General features: G+C 33.0%; 1 protein-coding gene across 2 annotated transcripts; it reads right to left on the bottom strand.

The window, feature by feature from the left end:
• Positions 1-668: 668 nt before the first annotated feature.
• SPP1 (Phosphatidic acid phosphatase (PAP2) family protein) lies at positions 669-3984 on the bottom strand. Of its 2 annotated transcripts, none has more exons than XM_086249263.1 (8): positions 3657-3984; positions 3445-3540; positions 3228-3302; positions 3005-3135; positions 2570-2673; positions 2439-2480; positions 1502-1617; positions 669-1231 (listed from the first exon to the last, which is right to left on the bottom strand). In XM_086249263.1, exons 1-8 carry the CDS (start codon positions 3816-3818, stop codon positions 821-823), a joined length of 1137 nt encoding a protein of 378 aa, XP_086105389.1. In that variant the 5' UTR covers positions 3819-3984; the 3' UTR covers positions 669-820. The 2 variants fall into 2 exon arrangements, with proteins under 2 accessions (XP_086105389.1, XP_086105388.1); XM_086249262.1 differs by having other exon boundaries at positions 2352-2480; positions 3657-3980.
• Between the last annotated feature and the right edge of the window lie 7166 nt (positions 3985-11150).

Here is an 11150-nt window from a genome sequence, read left to right as displayed (position 1 = left end):
TGAGTTCGCAGGTCGGGGTTTCTGGAGGGGCTGGGTGGCAGGGGAGGAAGGGGTAAGGTGGCAGGGGTGGGGGAACCGGTCGGGTGAGTTTTTTTATATAATTATTCTAGTTATATTAATTTTGGTTATTTAAATAATAATTAAATATTATTAATTGATGAAATGACAAAATTACCATTCTAATATTTGACAGATGAGCTATTTTGTATAATTTCATTTAGTTTATGAATTTATTTGAAACATTTGATAGTACATGGAACCATTTGAAATAAACCCTATGCTTTATGGGCAAAAATGAACTTGGAGCCATTTCATACATTCTAATCCTCATTCATGTTGGCTGTGAGGTTGGAGAAAGACACAGAAAACAGAGAGTTTGATCTACATACGGGATAGGGTGGAGACAGAGATAGATCTATTCTCCCAAAAAAAAAAAGTCTTCTAAATATTGTAAGGAAAAAAAAAAACATTTTTTAAGTGTGCATGTTTTAAATTTTCAATATCGAAATATTAGTTAGTGTCTGTCTATTGTCTCGCCCCCACCCCCACGAAGAAAAATTTATGGGCGCGCCACTGCTTGGAAGGACGCATTTTGGCTATTTTTTCAAACCAGGTTAGCATTTGGTAAAACTTAAAATGCTTGCAGCTCTTGAAATGAGAGCTGTGAATTGAACAAGTTCTTGTTTATCTGCAGAAGGGTTTCCATGGAAATAGGAAAAATCAATTTGTTCATACTACAACGTATACAATTTACAAAATTTAATACATGGCATATTTCCATTAGAAATGAAGTAAAGTGCATGCATGAGACTGATGAACATTACAAGCTTAGCTGAGAAAAAAGGGAAGGGACAAGATCTACCACGGACCATGCAAGCCCTGCATATTGAAGGAATCTTATACCAGTATCGACATCAAATGAGTCTTGGCTGGATAAAGGGAACAGCTTCTGGGGATAACCTGATTGCTTCAACCCATCTGATTTTTTCCCATTACTTGATCCATTTAGCGTTGCAATGTAAGTGGTTGATTTTATTGGGATGCCCAAGGTGTTAGCTGCTACAGGAAGAATCCATTTAGCAAGAGCTTTACTGCAGAACTTTACAATAAGTATTGTTGGTATTCCCACAAGAATTCTTCCCATAAATGCAGGGATTGTTAATTGTGATATGAATATACGCGGAACGGCTTCATGGTGAAACTGATGGTATGTTTGCTGGACGCCAGATACCTGGATAACATTGCTGTTTTTAGCTATGAATATCATGGGAAAGCACATAACTTAGAGAACAAAATTTGCATGAATTTGGAGAACAAATTCCTATCTAAAAATATTGTGAACCTGATATATATGATTAAGAGTATTAACATGATTGTATATATATATATATATATATGCATCAATCAGCAATATGCATGATTTAAAATAAATGTGTAAAAGCAAATGAAGCATGCAACAAAGCAACAAGGGGTTGATGTTTATGGATAAATGATTGCTTACAATTCCTAATGCAACACCATTGAAGGCAGTGTGGTACTCAAAACTTGGAGTTGGAAACTCAGGAGTTGGATAAGCAAAGAGCAATATGAAGCTTAGGGCAGCCCAAAAGGTTGTAACTGCAATAGAAACAGTGTGCATTAAGAATACATAACACACTTTCCAAGTTATAAATTCCATAATTACTTTCTCATTTCCAAGTTATAAATTCCATAATTACTTTCTCATTTCAATTCCAAGAGTGTTAAGGTACAACCCCAGTCTACTTGTCTCCGCAGAAGTCCAAAAGGGTTCATGTTTCAGCATTCTGATTTAACCTGAACCATATTTTCAATAAGGGTTTGATAGTACAGTTTCGGTACATCACAAAAATAACCCAACTTATGACTTCAAAGTCCCCATGGCCCCAGTTTCCCTAGTTAATAAAGGGTGGCTTTCCTCTATTAGGTAGAACAATGTGTCCCATTCTTGTTTTGACAAGATATGAAAGAATTTGTAGAAAATTCTTTCAACTTGCATACATCTCATGTGAACTTTTCTTCTCTATCAGACCAAATTCCATGCCTGTTTCAATCTTTCAAGGGATATTCACAGAACACTTTCTAAGATTGTCAGATCTTTATGAAAGTTTCCACATTCTATTTCCTGACATACAAAAGGGCAGGTGTGGGCATATCTTCCTATTTGGGTACTTTCATGCTCACCACCTTTGGGGCATTCTCCTGACAGTATTCCAGTTTCTTCTTGCATTATTGAGTTATTCAAAAACATATGTTCTTTTGCACTCTAGGCTGTTTCAACCAAGTTATCTAGAATACATAATAGTGAGTTAAATGACCAGCAGTGTGTGTACCATTTTGTCCCGAGACTACAAAATTGTCAACATATTCGTGTACAGTAAGCCAGAACGAAAGAATCACCAATCCAATAGCAAGCCCACCTATGACATCAACAAAACTGTGCATGCCGAGATAAATTCTTCCTATCAAGAAAACACGAGTTTAGTTTGGGAATTTAAGGAAAAATAAATAAAGAAGCTGCCGACAACTCAAAAGAGAAAGGTACACTCACCCAAACCAATGAGACCCACAAGCAAGCAAACAAGAGCGAATCCAGTGAATTTCACATAGGCATCTTCATTCTGAGTATAAGACAGGATGTAATGCAAAAGGTATCTGGAAACCCCAAACCCAAGAGCAAACCTTTAGTGTATGTATGACAGTAATTCACACAGTAAGTGTTTAACTCTCCAAAGCATGTATTGATGATTCATTGCTAAAATGCTGGTTAGTACTAAATACATAAGTTTTGCCTCAAATTGTGATAATCAAGGAGCGTAGCCAAAAAAGCTTAAACCAAATGTCTTGATTCACTCAGAAGACATATTCAAAACCTTCATGAGCAAGCTTCACCAATTGTATAACCTTGAACTAAATTTTGAAGCACTTATATTATTAGGCATGCCTAAAGGTTATGCTTGTAAATGACAAGAAGAAAAGTAAATACCCAGATAAACAAACAGTGTTTAGAGTGTGGGAAGATGGCAATCCATATTCCAATGCATTATCTTCCTCATCTTTTGTAGCTGTAATTCTTCTAACAGGCGGACAACTAGGTCTAGGAGCCGATACCACATCCTATTAGACACAAACACAGACAATATGTAACTTGATACCTGAAGCAATTGACCAATTTACAAAAACTAAATAGTAAGAATGAAAGAGATTACCTTTATACAGTTCCCCAGATAATCACAGGAAGCCATCAACAGGGTCATTTGCCTAGCCAATTTGCCATGCCCACTCTACAAATGGTCAACCAAAAGCCACACACGTAGAAATTCTCAGAAAATCCTGATTAACATAATTAACTTAAAACCCAAAACTGATATAACAACAAACACACAAAACCAAAATTGACCATTAAAGAGAGCACAAAAAAAATACCCAGAAAAGCACAGGCAGAAAGGCAGTGTAAAATGGCACAGAAACAACACAAGACAAGCCGGAAAAGAAAGCATCCAGGAACCTATGCTGGAAATACTGCAAAACCCAACAGAAAACCAAATTCCAGAAAAGAAAAAAGTCAATGATTGAAAATACTCAGAATTGGACAAGAAGGGTCATCTGGGTCATAATGTTTTTAGCAGTTTTGAAACCTGGATCTGGAGGATGAGAGGAGTGTCTGTGAGGACATGGCGGGTCACCCATGGTTGTATGAAAGATCTAAGCTTTCGGGTCACATTGAGATATGAAGCTATTACAATCCATGACACAATCCCACACAGTGTTGCCCCTTGCCACACTGCTATGCTCTCCATTCCCTTCTCTCTCTCTTCCTCTCTGTATCTCCTTCAGAAAGAAGAATCGAAAAGGAAAGAAGAAGAGGAACAAGGAGACAAAGAGAGACGCAGAAAACAAAGAGACCAAATTGAAAAACTTTTTTCTTTTTTGGGTCTGAAAACTGAAAAATGACTTGGACTTGGGAAAACAATGTTTTTGAAAAAATAAATAAATAACGTATTATGGTAATTATTTTGGTTTGGACCTTTATAGTCTGTATGGCCTGGTTTGTATGTTGGACAGTTGGAGTTGGATTTTGACTGGCAGAGAGATGCCTGCCACACAGGAAAGAAAGAACATTCCACCCCAAGACCAAAAGTATATAACAAAATAAAGTATTATACACTAAAAAAGGAGGAAGAAAAAACAACGTTTGTCATAGCTTGTAGGTCATTTACACTTTCCATCTCTTAAGTATAAGTTATTTTTTATTTTGATACTCGATATTTAAAATGTTTTGATATAAAATCTAAAATTTATAAAAATTACAATGTGCCTTTTTTTTTTAATTTTTTGTTAATTTTGACTGCATATAGCATGCGTGTGATTCATTTACACTAATAAAAACAATAAATTTACGCTATGTGGAAAAAAAAAACAAATTAAAAAAGCCAACTAAAATTTTATTGGTTAAAAAATTAAAAAAACAAAAAACTGGGAACGAAAAAGATGAGGGAGGAGGGAAAGGTAGAGATAAACGAGATAATTTTTTATATTTAGTTTCAATGTTATCTTTTAATTTTTTTAATATATAATAATTTAAATGCCTTTTTCTAATTTCTTTTTTGTTTATTTAGTTTATTTTATTTGTTCACGTGGCGTAAATTCACTATCTACATCAATGTAAATGCATCTCACACATGCTATATGTAGTCAAAATTAACAAAAAAGTTAACGTAAATGGCACATTGTAATTTTCATAAACTTTAGGTTTCACATTGATACGTTTTGAATATCAAGAACCAAAGTGAAAAACGACCTATTCTTGAGAGGTGTAAAATGTAATTCACCCTAACTTGTATTTAAGAAAGTAGTTATTAGGTAGCCCAGTCAATAAGAGTAGTAAAAATTCAAGTTTGATCCCTTTTCTCCAACTAAAAAAAAAAAAAAATTGTATTTAAGTATGACAATTTGTGTTAGAAAGTCCTATTTGCATTGGGTTATAAGTATTTAATTGCCTCAAATTTAAATGAATTTCAAATTTCTCAATAATAATCTATTATAATTTGATATGTTTTTTTAGAAAATTAGGATTAAATACCAAATCTCAATAAATTTTTGGTATAGCATAAAGACCATATGATATTTCAATTGAACTACCAAATTTAAATGTAGTTTTTTAGATTATGTCACAAATATGTTGGCCCCTTTGATTTGAGTATTTTCCATTTGACATTTTTATCATTTAGCCCACATATGATGAGTGTTAGTTAAAATTTATAAGGTTTTGACAAAATTGTCATTGAGACTTTTATATTATCTTGAAAATTTGCTAATGTAGTTTCAACTTCACATTTAGTTGTGACTGTACGACACTCACAACTTCAAATTTAATTGTGACTGAACGACAGTCACATCTAAGTTGTGAGATAGTCACAGTTAAGTTGTGACTTAATTAAATTTTTTTTAGAAAAATTATACTACAATATAGTATAAATAGAGGTCAAAACAATACTTTTACTCAAAATAATATATAGTATAGTTGTGTGACATCTAAGTTGTGAGATAGTCACAGTTAAGTTGTGACTTAATTAAATTTTTTTTAGAAAAATTATACTATAATATAGTATAAATAGAGGTCAAAACAATACTTTTACTCAAAATAATATATAGTATAGTGGTGTGAGTTGTCTCTTTCAATTTACCAAGACAGTCACAGTTAAGTTGTGGCTGTATTGATTTTTTTTTTTTAATACAATATAGTATAAATTAATGTAATATTTTTTATATTTTTTTATTGTAATGGCATGTGATGTAATATTTGTAAATTCTAATACCTTTTACTTTATTAATTTGTTTGACTTTTCAACTAGTACCTAATCTAAAATGCTATTTAATTTTGATACCTAAACTAAAAAGTTATTGAAATTTAATAATTAAAATCAATGGGCCTATATTTTTTTTTGCCGTTAATTTGATATGTTTAATTAATTGTGTAAAATAAGTCAACATCAATGACTAATCCAACTTGTTTATTAATTTCTGTCTTTTTTTGGACAAGTTTGTGTTTGAATTAACTCACATGTATAGTGAGTATTAAAAACTAAAAGCTCAATTCACTCTCTTTCAATCAATTCATCACTTAATACATTGTTATTCCAATATGGACCTTAAGGCATCTATGTGAGTTTTTAGACATCGTAGAGTGGACCTTGCGGCATGATATGGTGGACTTTGGGAAGTCACATGGTGGATCTTGAGGAATTGTAAGGTGCACCTTAAGTTATTCTGAATTGGACAATGTGTCATTTTGAGGTGCACAATGCATATTGAGACATTCTAAAGCCTACATTGAAACATTCTAAGGTGTATATTGAAATAAAGAACCCTCCATATATGAATACTTATTTAGAATTCATATAATTTTGTTAAATAGGTTTATTATGTTAAAATTTGATTACTTTTGTTTAACACTAATCCTATTCAAGTTTTCGTGCTTGCGTGTTTTGTCATATATAGGTTTGTGTCTAATTGGGCAATCCAAACTAGGGGTGGAAACGATACGGTTACCGTACCGAAACCTTGATACTGCATGCCGACCGCTCGAGGTCGAAACCCCTGTTTTTGTCACCGATACCGTGCCGACGGTTTGCGGTAACCGCAATTTTCAGTTGCGGTCAGAGAAGGGCGGCATCGGCATGGTACTCGGCTTGCCGAAACTTGAGAGAGACATCGAGACAGAGAGATGGAGATCGAGAGAGCGAGACAAAGAGAGACAAAGAGATGGAGATAGCGAGACAGAGAGATGGAGATGGATAGAGAGAGATCGGTGGCAACATAATGAATAGTTTATCAACTGGTGGTGGTAGAGATCATCAAGGAGTGGATCAGTGGTGAAATTTGCAGCAAATTCCTTTCATGGGTAGGTTTGATTAGTCAATCATACCATCAACAGGTTTGTTATACGCATTTAATCAAACTAGGGGTGAGCAAGGTGGTATGGTTGATGGAGAGTGCAGCAGCAGCAGCAGCCAGCAACTAAGGACCAATATGGCCTTGACTACTTCTTCTAGGGCTCCTCTAGTGAAAATGGAAGATAACGGCCATGGCGTAGTTTGACAAGACCTAATTTGGGCATTTCAGAAAACAATAATACTAATCAATTGATCTGGGGTACTGGAATTAGTGCTTAGACAGATTTATCAGGTACTAGTGGTGGTTCAAAGTCAGAAATGGTGGAGATGATGGATTGATGGTGGAGGTTGGAAAGAATCGCAGAGAGAGAGAGAGAGAGAGAAAGAGAGAGTTGGGATCGGTGGTGGTTGGGTAAGTAATTAGGTGTATTGTATTAATGTATTAGAGATTTAAGGGTGTAGGTGTGTGAGATTTAGGCTTGACTACAAAAAAAAAAACACAAAACAAAAGGCCCAATAAAAATACACGATAGAGGCCCAAACAAACACAAGACAAATGCCAAAAAAATAAAAAGACCTACAAACCAGATCAAAAATAGAAGATAATGAACTGCTTTCTGCAAATCTGAAACCAGAGAAGAAGAATAAGAGAAAAAGAAGAAGAGAATAAGAGAAGAAGAAGAAGAAGTATCGGTACGGATCGGTATACCGTCGGTATGAGTATATCAATACCATTTTTAGTCGGTACGGTACGGTATTTACTCCGAAACCGAAAATTCCAAAAAAAAAATACCATACTGATCGATACGGTACCGGTATGGCAACGATATTTTTCGGTAAATCGGTAAAAAAAACCAACCCTAATCCAAACTCACTAAATTTGTATTGAGCTTAAGTCGCGTTAAAAATTGACACTTGTATTCTATTAATATTTTGGACTTGATTTTGATTATTTAATCATAAAGGTGACCATAATGTGATTGTTTAACATTATAAATTAAGCTTTCTATAATAAGAGTTTTAATTTGCAAAGAACACTTTAAAACATCAATTAACTATTAGTTCATAGTATTTTTATTCATTTTGTTAGAAGAAGATCTAAGATAAAATCCCACTTAAAAAAGAAAAATCTTTTAAACAACATTACTTTACTTTAACAAATAATAGAAACATAATACTCATATATAGCCATGCAAGGAGTAAAATTTCGGTTTCGAGAAAATTTTTGACAGATTTTTTTGTAAAAATTTTGATTTCGACAAAATTAGACAAAAACGACAGAAATTACTATAAAAATATAGAAATTTTGAATGAAATTTGACCTTATGTTTATTTAATATATTATCTACTACATTGATAAAAAAAACATTGAAGAAACCAAATTATATAATAAGTTTCATGTGATATAAGATGAATATAATGCGTGCTGAAAACAAATATTGTTAAATAAAATTAGTATATTATTTATACTCTATAATCAATACACTAATCCTAATATTAAACACTATATACTTTATATATTCTAATATTATTTATACTCTATAATCTATGTACTAAATTTTGTATACTCTATATTCTTTAGGATATGGTATAAGATATTAGGGTTTAGGCCCTTTAGGTTATTTTTAATTATTTTTTATATAGAAATGTATTAGGGTTTAGGGTTTAAAAACAACTAAAAGAAACCCTAAAAGAGGTAAACCAAACTTCAAACGAAACCTCAAACCTTTTTTTTCTTTCTAATTGCCCAAAAGCCCTAAACCCCAATCAACCCTAAAAAAAACCTAGTCTTTTGTTTTTTTGTTTTTTATTTTAATCTTTCCTTCCTTTTTTTTTTTTCTTTCATTCCTTTTCCTCTTTGCCCGTGACTCTTTCTTCCTCTTGCCTCTCATTTCTCTCTCCCAACCCTATGCGCACATAATCTTCTCCCTTGTCAAGCTTTCCATAGAAGACCTTCTGAAGAAGCCCCAAGGTAGCTGCTTGCCGACCTTTTATCGTAAAAAGAACATTGCAATCACAAAAGTTGATGAGAAAGAAAGATTGGCTCAGATCAATCATGTATTGGTTCAGGTCTTCCCCACCTAGCACCAGCCCCCTGCCTCTCTCCCCCCAACCCAGCCCATCCCCGACACACCCCCCTCCACCTAGCCCATCCCCGCCTCTTTCCCCCCAACCCAACCCAACCCCTCCCCGACCCATCCCCCTCACCCAGCCCCAAGCTGATATTTTTGTCGAAATTTCTGAAATCTTGACGAAAATATGTTGGTATCATGATAAAATCTTCCTCTCCCCAAAAAACGAAATTGTCCTCCTTGTATATAGCAAATTACATTTAAATTAATAAAACATTTCAATATTACATAATGGTCAATGTAAATTTTCTTTTTTCATAAAGATCAATGAGTTTTGAAATTATATCTCAAATTAATCACTAAGCTCAATCTACTTGATGATGTCATGTATTTTGGTGCATTGGAAAATATTAATTTTCTCATCCTTTTTTTCATTACTTATGGCCCTTATAAACGTAAAATTATGATGTTGCTCTTAATTTAGTTTAGGGTATATAAATGAGGTATATGGTATATAAATAAAGTTTAGGGTTTAGAATTAGGGTTCAGGAGAGCCCAAAATCCTAATATGTTTTGCTACGTAGCAGTCAAACACAAACCTAATACAAACCTAAATATGAATAGTAATGTATACTTATTAATCTATTATATTTTGTCTTTTTTCATTTTAATCAATAATGACTAAAATGAAATTATGAAAAAGTGCATTAATTAAAATATAATTGTGAAAAATTTTATTGATTTATTTGTAATTAGTTCATACATATATACCTAAACTACTATTTAATTAGCAATTGTTGAGGTTATCTAGTTGAAAGTGCCGTAAAATTTGCCCCTTGCACTCAAGTTTGATTCCTCACTTAAAAAAAAAAAACTTTTTATCACAAATGACCCTCAACTTTTACCTAAATATCAATTTGGTCTTTAAAGTGTATTTTTACTCAATGTTTTCCTCCATTTTTACTACCGCACATCAATATTGTCCTTCTGTTGTATTTCGTTCGAATTTCCGTCAAAAATTGAAGAAAAAATGATCCCCAACCCGAGTCTTAACACACCTTCTCTAGGTGTGTTAAGACATTTTTAGCCCTAAAAAAGGTTTAGTGTAGCGTACGTGACTAGTTTTTATGGTAATTCAAATGGAATTGAACAAAAGGGTATCATTGATGGCGGTGGTAAATAAAGAGGACCAAATTAAGTGAAAATACACTTTAAAAACTAAATTGATATTTGGTCAAAATTAAAGGATCATGTGTGATAAAAAGCTTAAAAATATATATCTAAGTAGGTGTCAAATCAAAATTTTCTACCACCACATGGGCAGGCTTCCAATAATCACAAAATGTTGCTTCTAGGCTGGCCTACCAATGCTTTTTGGGCGCTCTTCAAAGTTGACCAACAATGGGATTAATTTTTATATACCAAAAGAAAAACAATAGGTTTCATTTGTAAACAATTTGATTAACATGAAGAGGAAAGGTTGACTATTCAAAGGCAAATCTAATTTTCTTGATCCCAATTCAAATCGAATAGTTCATTATCTCATTAAGTATCCTTTATTAGTTTGGAAAAAAAATTCAGATGACATTTTCCACACAAAAGTCCAACGAGGAAGGAAAAGTTTATGGTATTCAAATTCAAATACAATCAAAGGCCTGGATAATTTAATTCAATTCAATTCAATTACTTGATAATAATTTAAATCGATTACTTTTTTTAATAAAATAATGATAATAGGTACAGTAATGAGTTAGAATTAGAATAAATATAATTCAATTTCTTCCAATATAAAAAAAATTCCACACAAACTCAAAATCAAATAAATAAAGTTTAAAGCATTAAAAAAACAAGAAAAAACATAAACATCTCCGAAATAAAACAAAAATATTGCACGGATAGTTGCTGAGGATGCCTTTGGTTTTGCTAGATCTAGGGATATCCTAGTGTAATTCTTGTTCCTTGGGCCTTTAGCCCTCCCAAGTACTAAAAAAAATATTAAAAATAAAAAAACAAAAATAAAATCAGCACATGTGGACAATTTATGGCCGCTCGGCCTAACACATGTGGATCAATCTATCTGAATCATGAAAGAAATTGGAGCATATAATTCAAAACCAATTAGCTATAGAAATAGATTGATGCTATATTCCTCAACCATAACTTT

Source organism: Dryas octopetala, chromosome 6, assembly GCF_963921425.1.
Source record: "Dryas octopetala chromosome 6, drDryOcto1.1, whole genome shotgun sequence".
Taxonomy (NCBI): Eukaryota; Viridiplantae; Streptophyta; class Magnoliopsida; order Rosales; family Rosaceae; genus Dryas; species Dryas octopetala.
This window is presented reverse-complemented; position numbering and strand designations above follow the sequence as displayed.